At 31.8% G+C, this 17,920-nt stretch overlaps 3 protein-coding genes across 4 annotated transcripts; 1 reads left to right on the top strand and 2 right to left on the bottom strand.

Moving 5' to 3' along the window:
• Positions 1 to 2,946: 2,946 nt before the first annotated feature.
• Positions 2,947 to 4,952, top strand: RpL10 (ribosomal protein L10). 2 transcript variants are annotated; one of them, XM_085204145.1, is made up of 5 exons: positions 2,947 to 3,075; positions 3,202 to 3,230; positions 3,306 to 3,611; positions 4,212 to 4,374; positions 4,751 to 4,952. In XM_085204145.1, the coding sequence occupies exons 2-5, from the start codon at positions 3,208 to 3,210 to the stop codon at positions 4,916 to 4,918; spliced, it is 660 nt and encodes a 219-aa protein (XP_085060271.1). In that variant the 5' UTR covers positions 2,947 to 3,075; positions 3,202 to 3,207; the 3' UTR covers positions 4,919 to 4,952. The 2 variants fall into 2 exon arrangements, with proteins under 2 accessions (XP_085060271.1, XP_085060272.1); XM_085204146.1 differs by having other exon boundaries at positions 2,961 to 3,079.
• A 406-nt stretch (positions 4,953 to 5,358) lies between these two features.
• Positions 5,359 to 11,019, bottom strand: PolH (DNA polymerase eta). Its single transcript, XM_085204142.1, has 8 exons — positions 10,619 to 11,019; positions 10,359 to 10,493; positions 10,150 to 10,252; positions 9,674 to 9,890; positions 9,285 to 9,402; positions 8,596 to 8,736; positions 7,833 to 8,200; positions 5,359 to 7,562 (listed from the first exon to the last, which is right to left on the bottom strand). Exons 1-8 carry the CDS (start codon positions 10,750 to 10,752, stop codon positions 6,370 to 6,372), a joined length of 2,409 nt encoding a protein of 802 aa, XP_085060268.1. The 5' UTR covers positions 10,753 to 11,019; the 3' UTR covers positions 5,359 to 6,369.
• A 752-nt stretch (positions 11,020 to 11,771) lies between these two features.
• LOC146527924 (fidgetin-like protein 1) lies at positions 11,772 to 17,294 on the bottom strand. The gene is made up of 10 exons (XM_085204144.1): positions 17,080 to 17,294; positions 16,845 to 17,003; positions 16,206 to 16,739; positions 15,406 to 15,518; positions 14,909 to 15,064; positions 14,483 to 14,616; positions 13,514 to 13,628; positions 13,097 to 13,209; positions 12,366 to 12,557; positions 11,772 to 11,991 (listed from the first exon to the last, which is right to left on the bottom strand). Exons 1-10 carry the CDS (start codon positions 17,175 to 17,177, stop codon positions 11,872 to 11,874), a joined length of 1,734 nt encoding a protein of 577 aa, XP_085060270.1. The 5' UTR covers positions 17,178 to 17,294; the 3' UTR covers positions 11,772 to 11,871.
• Between the last annotated feature and the right edge of the window lie 626 nt (positions 17,295 to 17,920).

A 17,920-nucleotide genomic window follows, 5' to 3' on the forward strand; every position in this document is an offset into this window, starting at 1 on the left:
TAAATAGTGGGCCTATTAAAGGGAAATATAATTCAAGAAATTGAAAACTAAAGATTCAGTCGATTCATTAAAATAATTGTATAAAATAACTGTTACGGGTGAGCAAATTTGTCGAACTAAGTACTTTAAATTGACATAGCTTTTTTGTTTATGAACCGATTGTAATAAAACAAACTAGACATGGGCGTTACGTAGCGTCACTAGTTTCAGAAACTGCTTACAAGCCAAATCACGGCATAACTAGTTTCGGGCTGTCGTCGAAACTAGTGATTGTGATGATTCGGAGCTACGCGGTGATTGTGAGCTACGCGGTTATTCGAAACTACTTACATGTTGCGTTGTGGTTATGTGTCTGTACACATAGCCATTATTTCACATACGTAGTTTCATGAGAGTAAGCAGTAACCACTAATCAAGTTACATCGACACTAGCACAGTTGTATCTCGCTCTATTATAGTACGTACCGCAACAAAAAAAGAGACGAGAATAGGCGAATTTGATTGAAAAGCTACAAACATCGTACTTTTTTGTACTATACACCCAATGAAACGAAAAAGCGATTCTAAACTGTAAACGCAGAAGTTAAACTATAATATTTATAGTTTTATGAAAATTCCAAGAAAAAACCATATTATTTTTATTAGCTTCATTGACACTTATGTAGTTGCATCTTGCTCTATTTTAGTACGTTCCGCAAGAAAAAAAGAGACGACAGTAGTTTAATATGTATGCATTAATGCAATTTGATCGATTATTATTATATATCGATAATTAAAAAATAAATTCTGCCTCGACACCAGAGCGAAGAAATGAAAATATAAATGTAAATAAATATTTAATTTCCTCGATTGGGGCTCGAACCCGCAACCGTCGCGTTACAGCCACGCCCTTGTGCCGCTGCGCCACGACGGTGGATTTTAACCAATTCCGAGTTTTTTTTGTTTAGCGTGACGTAGCTTTCCTAATGTTTATTATTTATTACAAAAAGTTCGGTTACAATGGCTGGCGACGTTCACTTCACACTTGTATATCTTAAGCACATTGGGATGTTTTATGCGATCTACTTACTAAGACTTTTAAGAATTCCGAGAAACGAGGTTCGCTACAAAAAATTGAGGCCTAAACCCATCACTTAATAGAACTTTGAATGTTGATAATAAATTAGCGCAAAAATCTGAATTTGATGTTTTTAATGATTCCTTACGTTTGTATAAAGCTCAACAGAAAAAATATTTTATATACGTAATAAAGAATCCATAACTGAGCTTACAATTTTTATAACTTTTTTTAAGATCTTAATTTTGGTTTTGTATTTTGTTATTTTTTTTTGTTTTATGTTTAGCTATATAGCAATAGTGCAGGCTGCTAAAATTAATTACTTTTTAAATGTTTTTAATTTTAAGTCTTTTAAATTTTTATTGTATACTTTATTTTAATTATGCAAACAAAAATTCTGAAATGGTCAGCGAATAAAGGCTTTATTTATTTATTATTTATTTATATTCAGTAGTAAAATTTTAAAATTTAATTTTAATTTAAATACTATATAAATAAATCAACTTCACGCTGTTTCACACACACAGCAGGGTAGGCAGAGGGAACCTAGTGTAACACTCTGTTACACTAGGTTCCCCACTTTCTGCCGAATTCTGGAGGCATTGCGTGTTGAGTGGCAGAACTCAACTCCTCGCTTTACCTCGACACCAGAGCGAAGAAATGAAAATATTAATTTAAATAAATATTTCATCTCCTCGAGTGGGGATTGAACCCATAACCATCTGGTTTTTACCTCAAGTTTGGTCTCAAGTTTCATCCAATTTTAAACCATAATATTTTGCTATTACGTGTCAGTTTCGCGTTTATGTTTTATTTTTTGTATTTTTAAATTTCTTTTTCCATTCTGTAAGTGTAAAATTACTCTTTTTGAATGTATTTTGTGTGTAAATTTTTTGTTTTCACTTAATTTGGAATTTTAATTTCACTCCGTAATGAAATATATCAAATATTATTAAAAAACGATCAGCGAAAAAACTATATAAAATTCTATATATTAAAAATATATACTATAATAAAGTGTATATAAAAAAATATATAAAAATAATTGTATATAAAATAAATTAATAAATAATTACATTTTAGTAGCAAGATATTGTAATTTAACCTAAAACGTTTTCAATCATAACTATAAAAGTAAACGTATTAAACTTCCAACTGCTTATGAAGCATTTGTAACTAGTTACAGAAATAACTAGTTTCTGAAACTAGCTACGCGTAACCCCGAAACTAGTGATCACCGGTTATGCTTAAAAGACGTTACGGCCCATGTCTAAAACAAACCCTATATGTTTTCAGAAGGTTGCCAGAATCCAATAGTAAAAACCGCATCTAAATCGGTTTAGCCGATTCTGAGATTAACGACTACAAACGCACAGACAAACATAAACGCAGATACAAAATTATTGTTTTTTCTACTACGTTAATAAAGGTTTCCAATAACATTTTTTAAAATATCTTCCAAGTATAGACACCAAGATTAAGATTTGCTATGAGCAAAATGAGGTGATATAAATAACGGGCGCCCTTATTTATGTAATTAATGTTATGTTTTCTAAAAAATATTTTTCTTTCCTACAGTTTGGCAAAAAATCGTATAAGAATTTCGTCGTGACGCAACCACTCGCGACGACTTGATGAGAACGTATGGCTTAGGGGTCAGAGCGTCTGGACCGTCTCCAGGAGGCGTGGGTTCAAGTCCCTCTACATTAAAAATTTTATACGTTTTCTAAATAAGTATAAACATATTTTTATATATAAAGTCGGGAATCATATAAAACCTAGCCTATTTTTTTTATTATTAACTATATTATTTTTGATTAATAATTTTATTTAATGACCTTAAAAGAATATGTGTTGTTTTCATTAAAAATCAACTATTTATTTTATTAAATCATTGCTTCACTTCAACTGCAACACTAGTAAAATTATTGATAAATAATAATTTAATCTGTATGACATATAAACCAGTGAAGTTCCGCCTGTCAACATTCTTTTGCTAGGTGTCGGTGTCACTTTGTGTAGGTGCTTATTACTTTTGTGTTTTTAATCTTGACAAATCGTAAAAAATACGTGTTTATTTTAATAATTTCTTGATAAATCGTATCCTCTACATTGTTACTAACAAGAAGTTTCATTTATTTCAGGTCACAATGGGGCGCCGTCCAGCGAGATGGTAAATATCTAAATCCTCATTGAAGTAATATATTTGGTTAAAATTTTTTTGCTTATAAGTTTATATTATTTCCAGCTACCGGTATTGTAAAAACAAACCGTATCCTAAATCCCGGTTTTGCCGTGGTGTACCAGATCCTAAGATTCGTATCTTCGACTTGGGAAAGAAAAGGGCAACAGTAGATGACTTCCCACTATGTGTCCATCTGGTGTCTGACGAGTATGAACAGCTCAGCTCCGAGGCTCTGGAAGCAGGCCGTATCTGCTGCAACAAGTATCTTGTAAAGAATTGTGGTAAAGATCAGTTCCACATTCGCATGAGGTTGCATCCATTCCATGTTATCCGCATCAATAAAATGTTGTCGTGCGCTGGAGCTGACAGGTAAGTCCCTGGGAATTTATTATTGATTATAATAATACACTAAACCTCATATAGTTACTCAAAGATATTCCTATTAATGAATAGTCTTAGAATATTTATTAAACTATAAAATTTCCTAATAAATTATAATTTTCTTACTTTTTTATAGTTACCTTATCATTTGTGCTCAATTTGCATTTCTATTAATTTCTTTTATTCATAGACAAAAAATTGAGAATCATCTGAGCTAAATATTACAGCAATGATTCTATGATGACTGGCATAATCATATTTAGTCAATATATTATAGATCCTGGTTCTTAGTTGCTCATGCTATCTTAAAAGTAGATAACAATTGTCATTGTGATTTTTCATATTTTTGCTTTTTGCATGTACATTTGAATTTGTTATTTTGAGGTACATGTTTATAATAATAATTCACAGATTATTATTATAAGCATGTACAAACTACAAAAGATTTTGTAGCTACTCCATTTACTCTTCTTTTTGCATATACAAATTAACACAAATACCTATTCCTGGTTAATCTGAAAGTTTTAAGTATTTAATTACTTTTCTAGGATAGGAATAGGAATAATTCTTTTATTCTCGTAATTTTAGGCTCCAGACTGGAATGCGTGGTGCGTTCGGCAAGCCACAAGGCACCGTAGCCCGTGTGCGTATCGGCCAACCCATCATGTCGGTGCGTTCCAGCGACAGGTGGAAGGCGCAAGTGATTGAGGCTCTACGTCGTGCCAAGTTCAAGTTCCCTGGTCGTCAGAAGGTATATTATTTATAATTTTAGTTTTTACAGCTGAAATTTTTTTTTAAAATAAGCAAGACAACCTATTGTTAATATACATTATACTTAAACTTTCTACTTATTTCTTGACATTTTTAGAACAATGAAATCCAATGCTGCTCTATTATGTCTAAAGAAAAACATGTTAAAAAATATTGGTTAGGAAAATGAGTGGGCTTAAATCTTCATGTATATATATATATATGATATAACAATTGATTTATATTGTTAATTTCTATTAAAATATGCTTCACTCATGTTTAACATTAGTTCCTGAGATTAGTATGTTCAACCAAACCAACTCTTTAGCTATATAATATAAGCATGCCACAGTTGTAACATATCATTGTGGTTTTAGATCTACATCTCCAAGAAATGGGGTTTCACCAAGTATGAGCGTGAGGAGTTTGAGAAGTTGCGTGAGGATGGCCGTCTCGCCAATGATGGTTGCAATGTCCGCTACCGTCCTGAACATGGCCCTCTCGACTCCTGGAGGAAAGTGCAGAATGAAATCTACAGCGTGTAACTGATATCTAATAAACTGTGAAGTTTTTATCTTATTTGCTTGATTTCTTTTTTATCACCTTTACTAATGGTAATAATATAACAAACATAGTTAAGTAGTGGCAAAAGTTTCAATGTTAGGTTAAAAATTGTAACATTTAAGTATTTTTGTTTTTGATGTTGAATTTGATCCAATTTGAATATATAGTGTTTTTTTACAACTTGTAATGTAAATATTTATATCATAAATATTTTTTTTACACAAGAATGTGTTCAATAGACAATTGACTTTTGTTTGATATATAGATTGACTGTTTGATTATATATATTTACAGATAAATTGTATCATATAACTTAATATTATGACTATTAGTCATATTTAATAATAACTAATTATTAATTTCCATTACATTCATTCATATTTAAAATTTAAATAATTTAACTTTCCTTAAGTGCTTCAGAGGGTGAATATAATTCAATATTAGTATTGAGGCACAAGGAACTTTAAATCCAGCGGGATTACGCAGATAAAACATTTATATAAGGCAAATAAAACGAGGATAAATCCTAAATTTACAGTTAACCGTAAAATGATGAGAAATAAGTAAAACTGATTTTAAATTGAAAATATCTCATTAAGTATCTTTAACGGCCTTTCTTTCAAACATCTAAATTTAAGGGAAGATGTCTTTAGGAACCTCAATGAAAATATTTAAGATCTTAATTGCATCGCTTGTATGCAGTGTTTTTGTCGCACCACTTTAATAAGAGTCACAGTTTTGACTACTCTATAAAGCCTAATACAATTTTAGCCTAGACAGCGTATCAAAGCGACACCGCCGCACGCGCCTCATTCCGAAATCGAGTCGTAGTTATTGGCGACAAAGTTGTTTAACCTTTAGAAATATTTTTGTAGTAGTAAGTGTTTACGTTATTGGTGTCTATCTATTCGTAACGGGTATAGATAAACATCGTGAAATTATAAAAAAAATCCTACTACTAAAGAGCCCCTTCATCTGATACGTCACTTGAACTAAGCGGCTTTAATATCAAATTTTGCCTCCCATTTAAGGCTATTATTTTTTAGGATTTAACTACAAATGTAGAGTTGTTTTTCTGAACTAATTATTAATCCTACACGTAGTAATAAAATGAATGCGTGTCTTGCAATCTACTAATACTTTCATTAATTAAATAAATAATTTTAGTGATTTTAACTAGCTGTCATGCTTATTCATAAAATTATTGTCGGGCTCAAAAAAGTTTCAATTGTACAGTTCCTGATAGTTGTGAGTAAAATGGTTTTGTAATGTGACTATGGAACCCTAAAAACTGATGTATGGCTCTCATATAGTCGTTAATACCAAAAAAAAATATTTAACCGAAAATAAATGGAGTATTAAACATAAGTATTTCATATTTATTCATACCTAATTTCGCATATTTATATACATACAAAACTTACAAAAATGTCTATCTAAAAAACAAATCTATAGATTTACAAGGTACTTTAGGCTTTTTGACTGGCGAAATCGATTTTCTTTTTCTCTTAACACTGCTTGAGGAACAATTGGGTAAATTTCTATTATTTAACTCTCTACTTAATTTTTGTGCTTCATGAAAATCTAGATGTTCAGAAAATTTATCTACACGAACTTTTTTACCGCATTCCATACATATTTCAGTTGGAGTTGTTTCATCAAATTTTACTAAAAAATTGGACATTGATGGCACCGGATCGTTTTTAGATTCTTCATTAATTTTCTTTTTAGTTTCCTTTCTGCTAGGTTCTTTTATAACTGGTTTGTCTTTGTCTCTTTCTTTACGTGCCAACTGTCTCTCTTCCTCTCGAAGCCTAAGTGCTAAATGAAAGTCAGCATGTTCATCTACCATATCTAAGGATATTGTTTTACCACATTCAGGACAATTTATACTTTCTAATGTACTTTCTGCTGCATTATTAATTAAATGGGATCCGGATGGTGCATTTTTATCAACAGTTTCTGTATCGACGCCATTTTCTACATCTTCCATGTGGCTTTGTAATACTTCTCTCATTTGACTAACTCTGGCTACTTCGTCGGGGTCTTCTTCAAACAAAGCTATACTTTTATTAATTTCTTCGTTTATAGTCGATCCTGAATACGCAGTGTCGTTGCTATCGTCACCACAAGGCACTATATTACAAACAGGTGTAGTCGTGTGATTATTTTCAATTTTTGCTTCAATTCCATTTTTTTCCTCCGTAATTATTTTGTTCACATTTTGGGCGTCCTTTGTTTCGTGCCGCATCAGTCCGCCGTCTAAATACTTGGCAAAAAACGATTCTTGTTTGTCAAGACTTGACTCTATAACTTTTTCCCGATTATCTGTATTCTCGTTGATCTTTACAGTAGCTTGTGAGTTATTTTTTTTAATATTATCCTCCGCCTTGAAAAATTTTCGAAATATATACTCTTTGCCTTCATTCTTTTTATTTTCATAATTATTATTGACAATTTCCTGCTTTATAGGTTCACTAGTTTGAGACACGTCCTTTGATGATCCAGCACTGAAATAATCGTTGATTTTTTTCGTTTTCTTAGTCTCTGAATGGTCTTCAAATTTACCAATACTTATACCCAGAAATTTAATTGGTGCTCTTAATTTTCTATTAACATCATCATCTGGAAAGTAATTTTGAATATCTCATACCTAATTTATAAAAACAAGACAACAGCACAGGGTGTGACTGTAACGGGACGGTTGTGGGTTCGATCCCCACTCGAGGAATAGAAATATTTATCTACGTTTATATATCCATTTCTTCGCTCTGGTGTCGTAGCAAAACTCGGCGTCGATTTCTGCTACTCGGCAATAGCTCCAGAATTCGTCCTCCCTCTGAATACCCTGCTAGTGCTTACATATTATACTCCCTGTAAAACAAATAACATTACCTTTCGGCTTACATCCTTCAGCACTCTCCATCAACAATTCAAATGCCTTACTCCAAAACAATTCACTGCTTAATTCATCTTCATTGCCAAAATTATATGATCTAGAACTACTTGAATCCCTTCCATCTGGCAACTGTATAGAAAAACTAACAACCATTTGCTTAGGTGTCCTATTATTTTCTAAGGAATCTTTTTCTAATCTATCTTCAATTTCCTCCCCCAAGTCTTTCAGCCATTTCCTGACACTATTTAAGTCTATGAGAGCAGATTTCCCTTTAAATTGTTTACAGCATCCTATACTTTTTGGGTTGAATCTGGCTTGAACTGGTTCTAAGTCGATGCCGCGAGCTATGTTGTATAGCCATGAACTGAAATGAATGTAAATAAAAATATGTACTCATACAATAAAACTGAAGAGTTTGTGTGGCTGAATGGTAAAAACATTTTTATATAGCATTATGCATAGTTTCTTTATCAAGGCAGGCATACATCATGTAATTACGATATAACCCAGTCAAAGTGACGTCAGGCATTTTGAATGAGATACGTCTTTTAAAGCTTCACGCTGTATGCCGCACATGGCAGAAGAAAAAGGCGGAACTCAACGCCGCGCCTTGCCTCGTTACCATAGCGAGGAAATGAAAATATCAAACATTTCATTCTATCAAGTGGGAATCGAGCCCACAACCGCCGCGTTTACATCGAAGCTAGTCTTTCACCTGCCGCTATTGTAAATAAATTTAAGTATACTAAATTTTTTTACCCATTCTTTTCATCAAATCTAGCTTGCAATTCCTTCTCAGAGAACTGCTGTAATTCTTCCATTGTTTTAATTTTCAACACTGCCAAAACCTGATCACCAAATTTTCCACCTAAATGTTTAACTTTTTTTATTGAGAGAGTCCTAAAAATATTGAACTGCATATCAAAAACATAGTTTTAAAAAAGAAAAACAAGGATAAGACTTTTATTAAAATTAAATACAATTATTTAGGTCATTCATGGCATAGGGGCACAACCCGTGCATGTGTGCGACTCGTTGAGAGTTGATTCCCACTCGAGGAAATGAAATACTTATTCAACAATGCAACATGCCAACATGCAACATGCCTGCAGAATGCCTCCAGAATTCGATGTAAAGTGGGGAACTGACTGTTTTAACACTAGCTTCCCTCCCTGTGCTCTGCTATGTGCAGGATACAGTGTGAAGTTAATTTCATTTGATTTTTTTTTTTAAATACAATTATGGTAGGATGGCACAGCAGTATAGCAACTGACATCTGAATAGTTGGTTTAATTCTAAGTGAGATTATTTTCGTTTCCTTGCTCTGGTAACAAATCTCTTTAAAAAATTGGCAGTATGTGGGGAATGGAGTGTCTTACATTTGGTTTTCTCTACCTACCTTGTTATATGCGGAAAACAGTGTGACGTTAAAAAAAGTAGATACATACTTATACAGCATGTTCACAGAATGCTTGGGCAATACTGTCTGTTTGTTTGGTTTGTTCATTCCACAGACAAGTTTTGCTAATATTTTGTTATGAGCTATTCCAGCGGAGCATCTGAAGCCTGAAATATATATTTTAAACATATAAATATACTTTACTTTAAATTAGAATCTTTTCCAATCTACTGATTTCAATGAGTATATCTGGAAGATACTTTTTATACAAAAAAAATCTTATTAAGTCATACATAGCCAATATGCAGTCTCTAACTTTATGTTACATATTCTTTTGAATATAGAGCACTACTGCTTTATACTAAGTGAAAATATTTTAAATATAACTATGTAAATAAGAACTCTTAACTAATTTTAGACAAAAATTTCAATAGATACCTGTTTCTTCATAAACTGCAGCTCTTATCTCACTTACTATTAAGGCACCAACAAGTAACTGCCTGGAGTGTTCATGGTCAAAGTCAATGAAATCTGATGCACAGTTATGTATATCAGATATAAATTGATCAAAGTTATCATAGCCCAGTGCAAATGTGTTTGGCATCATATCAGGTGTTATCGTGTTTATGTTTAAAGTTTGAAACCTTTTCTGCACCTACATGTTTACTGACATTAAAATATGTAAATCTCTTGGTTTCCAGGACACTTACAAAAATTATTAATATTTATTTTTGTAAGTGTATCATATTTTATAAGAATTTCTAAATAGTAAAGTTTCTAAATAGTTAATTTAATCAAGTTAATTAATCTATATATTTTTCATTTTTATTTTTAAATTTGAATAAATTGAAATTTCTACTTTTTCATTTTGGAAATATAGAATTGCTTATTTCATCAATATGAAATATACTCACTGTTGCAGTTATGTCTAAGTAAGCTTCATCAATAGATGCTCTTTCTAACAAGGGCGTAAATTTTTGTAGCACTTTAGCAACTTCTTTGCCCGCATCTCTATATCTGTTTAAAATTAAATATTTATTACTTTTATTTCTATTTCCTTAATATTTTTAATTCAATTAAAAAAGATCCCTGATTTTGTTATAATGAATATAAATAAAATTACTTTGTAATATCAGCTTTTCCTCTCTGACAAGGTACTGAACACAGCTGTATGTCAGGACATTTTTCCTTTGCTTCATCACCTCTTGTATATCTTGTAACTCCCATGGCTCTGGCTACATAGTTAACAGCAATAATACTAAAGTCAAAGAATAAAGTTAATTCTTAATTACTTATTTTTAATGAAATGGTAATCGTGTAAATTAATAAGGATCGTAGAACATTCGAAAATTTTTTGTTTTTAAGGTAAGAGACTCTCCTTACCCTCCCCCTTTCCATGGATTATATTGTACAACAGCAATAGGTTTTCCTTTTAATTCTGGATTGAGTTTTTCCTCCACTTGGCAATAAAAACAATCCATGTCGATTAACGTAATAATTCTATTTTCTGAGTCCATTTTATTTATTATGTATTGAGTTAAATTATAAGTTGAATTATTATTATTTTTTTTACAAAAATTCCCAATCAAAAAAGAATTATTTCGAACATAATATAAATCTTCTATTCCTTGTTAGATCCCGCCAAAATATTTCATTTCATTGTCAAGTTTGAAATCAAAACATCTTGTCAAAAATATTGCTAATAGTCACAGATTACTTATAATATTTAGAGCTTTATTAGTAGGATTAAAAGTTGTAATATTTTTTAAGCCAACTTAAATTCAGAACACTTCGACACACTACAGTAAAATAGCATTTGCCGAAATACCACCGTATTTCTGTTACTTAACTGGGAAAATGAAAATAAATTATTTTTTTGCAGAAGATCGCCGAATCTATAACCATCGCATACAGTTGATACAGTCAGTCAGACGCTGACCCATAGCCCATTGCCACTATAGTTTTCTACAATAGCCACTATAGTTTTCTTGAAATATTTTGTGTATTTTTTACACTTAGTAGTACAAGCACAGAACCTATTGTTACAGAACATTAAATTCTCCAAATGAGTGATTCCCTCTCACTTGAAATGTGTCAGATGATAGGTTACAATTTAGAATAAATAAAGACGCCAGCTGGTTCTGGTTGGTAGAAAACACGTCAGTTGATTTATGTATTTAAATAAACGATCGGCGATCTCGAGTTATATGTTAGCCTGGCTCCTATACTACTCTGCATCAGCTGATAAACTTTCCACTAACATACAGCCAGCTGACGTTTTTATGTATTAGAAAAAGCTAGTTATTGTTTGAGAGGAAATCGGTCAGGAAAACATGGTAATGGCTCACAGACCAGAAATACGCATCCTTAAATAGGAATTGAAGGTTTATAGTCTTTAGAATTAAGTACTGGTATACTTGATTTAATATACCTCTACATTTTAAAAATAATAACGAGAATATGTTATAAAATTTAGTAAAGCGCTAACATACTATAAAACCTATATTTTCAATGTGTTCAGAAAAAAAAATGCACGTTATGATATAAAAAATATATTCACTTATTAAGACATTTCCTAAGTGTGGAGAAACACTTTAAAAATGTTAAAAAAATACTTATTAATCTGAAAAATAAATTTAAAATCCTTGGCCATATGTGTTATTCCACTTAACATACTGTCCAAGATCGTCTTGCGATACACTAGGCCGAACTCGTTGAAGAGCTATTTTAAAATCTTGTATATTCACTGGACGTACCTGAGAAAATAAAAGTCTATCTTTTTACAGTACGGTTGACGAGTCGGGGCCGTCCTGAATACAGGATCAAGTCTGCGCAGCTAGCTAACTTTAATATTAATAATTATTATTAAAATTAATAGTAACTATCATTGCGCAGTGGGATACGACCATTACACTCTCTGGTTGTGGGTTTGATCTTAGAAAGAATTGATTATTTTTATTTCCCAGCTCTGGTAGAACAATGTGCGTCATTGATTCGGTCCTTAAATTGGAGAGGAACATACCGATAAAAGACAAAAAAACTTTAATATTTAAATAATCTAGGCAAGATTATCTTAATTATGAATTGCCTTACACAATTCACACAATATTCTTAAAAAAAAGTATTTTACCTTATTCCTATCAATACTGATAATCTGCGACAACGGTACGGAACGTATGGGGCCCATGGCGGCTTCAGAGCACACAGACTTCATGTCGGCGCCGGAGTAGCCTTCACTCAGAGACGCTATGTCAGATATTTGATGAAGTGATAAATCATTGTTTTCGTTTTTTAGAAGATTAGTTATGATTTGTCTTCGCGCCTGTCATGTAAAATAATAAATGTAAAAAAATGTTATTAAGCAGCAGTAGTGTATAATAAAACGTAGTTTCCTAAGTACGCTAAGAAAAAAATATTAAGTAGCAGTTTCAGTTGGAAAAAAAATATTAATTATTCCTAATTCATATTTTTTTTATTGGATTAAAGCAGCGTTATAAATCCAAATACGGTACGAATCTTTTAAAATGTTTTTTAAAATAAAATGGATTAAGAAAATGAAATTAAGGAATAAAGGATTCAATTCCCAATTGGGAGAATGCATTATTGTCATTTTCCAGCACTGGTACTAAGACAAAACGTGACGAGTTCCTCCATCCTACACGCTTGATATCGAAAATTGAATGGTGCATGAGAAACTGTGTCTTAACACTAGGTTCCGTTCGCATACTATTCTATCTATATATGGGATACAGCGTGAAGCCAACAAATAAACATACAAACTTTGACAATTACATATTATTAGCATAAAGTTCTCTTTTTATAGTATTGAGACATACTTTAAGATACAACAACAAAACTAACGTCCAAATCAGGTAACGGTATATACAGTCGTTTAACAAGCCGCCGCCGCGCCGCCTCGTCCAACTCTTGAGGTCGGTTTGTTGCACCCACTATGAGTAGACGGTCTTCTTCACCTGTTTAGACAAAATTTACATTTATATACTAAATTATTTAAAAAAGCCTTATATTTTTTTAATAATATTAAAATTGTTTCCAAGAGGTCTCGCTACGTTTAATTTTTATATAATTTAAGATATAATATCAGTATGTCAATAATATCAATATAGTAATGTGTATTTAACAAAAAGCACGATTTTTTTTAGATAGACCTTCCTGCTCATGATTTTTTATCTGTCATATATATATATATATATATATATATATATATATATCTGCTGTGAAACAAAGCGTGAAGAAATAGGATTTAAAAAGTCTAACCAGTTGCCGCTCCATCAAATTGTACTAAAAACTCAGTCTTGATCCTACGACTTGCTTCGTGCTCGGTATCACTTCGTTGACAAAGTAACGAATCTATTTCATCTATAAATATTACCTGTCAAAATGTTACATTTAAAATATTATGAAACTATATATATTAAAAAAAAAATATTCAATTAAATTGAAAGAGAAAAAAAAACAATATCACAAATATTATCACGATTTTAAATTCATTCCCTCTTAAAATAAGTGAGAATGTTTATAATTAAATTATTTTCCAATATTACAGAACTGCTCGGCATTGAGTACCATCATCTAACATGCAAAGTCTCACAACTCTTGAACTTAACTTAATAAACTTTACTGTTCAATATATGGATACTGTCTTTAAAATGATATTGTTATTAAAACACTACAGTAATTCAAATGAATAAACTAGGGGCGCGAACCGGACCTCAATTTTGAGGTATTGTTCACATGTTGAGCGAAGCAAGAAATTAATTGTTGAATTTTTAAATATTTTTTTTCGCCTAAAAACATTTACGTGGTCATATATGTATATGTTTGCGAATTTCCATCTCAATCAGTCAAACCGTTTGGGGGCCTATTGGTGACAAAGAGTGTAAAAAGTCTCCAGTAGAGTGCTCCGCTTGCTTCGCACAATAATTGTCATGTTTAAGCGGGCGACGCCGCGAAAAGCCGTTGTGCGACAGCGTCTGTACCCACGACGGTTGTGGATTCGATTCCCATCGAGGGAACGAATTATTTAAATTTTCTAGCTCTGGTACACGACTCTCTCTCGCAAAAGAGAAAGCGAGTTCCACCACCACCACCACCAATACGTAACGTTTCAAAAATAAGGGATGCGTGGGGAGCGGAGTGTCTTATCATTAAATTTCCTTTGCCCTGCTATATGCGGTATCTACTTGACGCTCAAGCTAAAAAAATAATTAAAACAATAATAATAACCGCAGGCTGATGACACCTGGCGACCGCGAACAGCGCTCGCACCATCTTCTCGCCGTCGCCGATCCACTTGGACGTAAGCGACGACGCCGATATACTGAAGAATGTTGCGTTACACTGTGATGCTATGCATTTACCTGTGGCAGCATTTGTTTTATCAGCATTATCATATAGATAAAAATAATTTATAGCTATTTTCATTATGAATTATGATTTATAAATGTTGTTGACGGCCCAATGGAAATATTTTTAAATTTATTGTGATCGAATACTGGCGTACATTCAATAAATTCATGTTTATCACATGAATTCAAATACGTTAAATAATAAAAAATAACAAAATATAATGAAACTGCTAGAACCTTTTCATAGAATTAATAAGTTATCTAAAATATTACAATACAATATAGTATATGCAGAATAACTAACCAATCAAAGTCTTGCCAGTACCGGGGGGGCCAAACAGCAGTACCCCGCGCGGAGGTCTACGGAGCCCCGTAAAGATGTCCGGTCGGAGCAGTGGCCACACTATTGCCTCTTGGATCACACTCTTAGCTTGATGAAGTCCTGCTATGTCGTCCCAGCCTGTTAAAAGTAATAGTAAAAGCTGTTTTGGAGCAGTAGAACAATATCTGACACTTAAAACATTACTGCTTAAAAATGACAATGTTAATTTTATTTATTATTGTATAAAATACAAAGATTACGTTTTTTAAGTTTAAAGGAGCTGTTTTTAAATATAAAGCTGTATCTTAATAGTCACATAAGTCTTGTTTTAAGTAATGGCTAAAACAATATTTGAATGTCTCAATAATGAAAGAAATGTATTACATAACAAATCTTGTTAAAAGATCACTTTTGTTGACTATAAATTTATTGTTAAGTTGATAAAAACATAAAATGAATAAAAAATATACATAACACACCAATGGGAGTTCCTTTGTCAATGATTTCACTTTCTATAAGCTCAATCATTTTTGGGTCAATGTGTTTCAATCTTTCATCTGTTATAATTGAGTCAGTGATCTCTTCTTTATCCCTGTATTGAAATATATACATATAATTTTAATAATCATTAAGCAGCTACACACTGTATCCCGCACTCAGCAGAGTTAATGGGAACTTAATGTTAAGACGCTCCATCTCCATTTTCCCCTGAATTCTGGAGCCACTGTGTGTGGCGCAACTCAACGCCGAAGGCAAATGCCTTGACCCCAGAATGAACAAATGTCAATATAAATTTAAATATATATTGTGTTTCCTCAAGTGGGGATCGAACCCACAACCAGTCACATTTACAATCATATTAGTGTTAACTCTAGCGAGACTAAAATAGAAGTAAGGAAGGTACTTCAACTAAGATGTTTCTAATAATATGATTGTTTAGTGGTAGTTACTACATATGAAAATAGTAAACAATACTATCGCAACTTAGCTTGCGATCAATAGTTCACAACAATCGATAGTATCCATACTATCAATACTGTTGATACTATCGTTTCCTAGAAATTCAATAGTACTTTTCTGACTGGAGAGAAGACGATAATATCGATAGTACTGCTTTGTCCGATAGTATTGTACGCTTTTGAACTATCGATAGTTTCGATACTATCTATTTAATCGATACTATCGAGATTTTTGGATGTTTCAATCTAGGATTTCGGATGTTTCTGATGTTAAATACCAGTAACAGTGATAATTTGAGAAAATAAAAATCATTACATACTGGGCACCAAGCATCGGAGATATAAACTTTGCTTGTGCCTTTCTTGAAGCTCCGAGTGTTCTTCTTGCTGCAGGATTGGAAGCCAAGAGCTGTTCTTTAGCTGTTTTAAATGTTATTTTGGCAACTTGACTTTTATGTGCCCTCTCTTCATCCATTTCTTTGTCTGAATTATGTGATCTTTCACCTTCAATTTCATATTGCTTGTTAGGCTTTACAATTGTAGGTACATTGTCTGCTTCTTTGATAACACTACTAACTGTTTGTATTGTTTTAGGTGGTACAATTCTTTTCATTTTAGGCCGAAACTGAGGCTTAAAAGATTTTAAGTCATCTGCAGAATTAGACTCTTGACTGTTACTCTCAGAATTTACTTGCTTATTATAAGGATCCAATTTTTCAGTTTTAAGGATATTTAAGTTACAATTACAGTTATCTGTCCTTATATTTTTTAGAACTGCTATGAAATCTATATTTGAACATTTTTTGCAATTAGGAGTATATTTTTCGAACAGTGATAGAGGATTATTAAAATTACTGAAAAAAAAAAAACTATTAAGTAGTAATAAGTAAGTACATTTATTTGTGGCAAATAATACATTCTAACAATTATTTTAAAAATTATAAAACAGACCGTGTTACCTTAACAAACTATTCCAATTTTGTGTATTATTTGCATTTGAATCTTTTATAAGTTGTTTTGCTGAGCCTACTAAACTTTCAATTGAATCCTCATCTAGTTCGTCAGTGTTAGCTTTCCATACCTTACTAGAGATAATGTTTGATACAATATTGGAGGATCTGCAACAAATATATAAGATTTATTATAAAAGATTATTATTAGTAAAGAATCGTTTACCATTGATATTGCTTCAACCTGTGAAAAGACGTCTTAAGTTCATGTATAGCCGTCTTGTTTATCAAGCCTAAAAAATTATCGTCACATTGAAAACTAGATTGTTGCGGACGTTGCATCTTAACATTAATAATTGTATAAGTATTTTTTAAAAGAATAAATAGAATACTAGAAAACTAAACTCCGAAAGATTAACTACTTTAGTACCCTTATTCGATTACGAAAATGGCGGCATTTTTTTTTAAATATGTTAAATGTCATAACTGTCATTTCAAATAAAAAAAAATGTAATTTAAATAAAAATATATATATATACTAGTGGACCCGGACGCGGCTACGCCCGCGAAAATATAAGTCTAAATAATTAAAATGAGTTAAAAAATAATAATAAGTGGAGATTTATTATTAGAAAAAATATCTGAGTAACCGAAATGAACAAACAAAAGAAGTAAAAGTAACTAAAGGAAATTTTTAATATTAGAAAAAGTACCTAAAGTTTGCCGTGCGCGCTCTAAACATTTTTCTATATTAATTAATTATTAATTTTTGCGAACAATATTAAATAAAATCCGAAATGAATAAAATTACGATATTTTAAGTGTATAACATCGGTATAGATAACCGAACAGAGATAAATTAATTATAAGCAGCAAATAATTACATAAAAAATAATAGTAATTCGAAAATATATAAAAATTTACAAAACCATCAAAGTCATCTGCCCGTTCGCGTCGGTCATACTATACCACTCGTAGACTAGGTCATTTCGAATCAGTGACATCTCCTTATTTATTAGAATGTTATACAGTAAACTATAATTTCAATCTAGATAAAATGCGAAAAGTGACTATAATATTTATTT

This window comes from Heliconius melpomene, chromosome 20, assembly GCF_056956725.1.
Source record: "Heliconius melpomene rosina isolate 202511_hmr_F chromosome 20, ASM5695672v1, whole genome shotgun sequence".
NCBI classification, from domain to species: Eukaryota; Metazoa; Arthropoda; class Insecta; order Lepidoptera; family Nymphalidae; genus Heliconius; species Heliconius melpomene.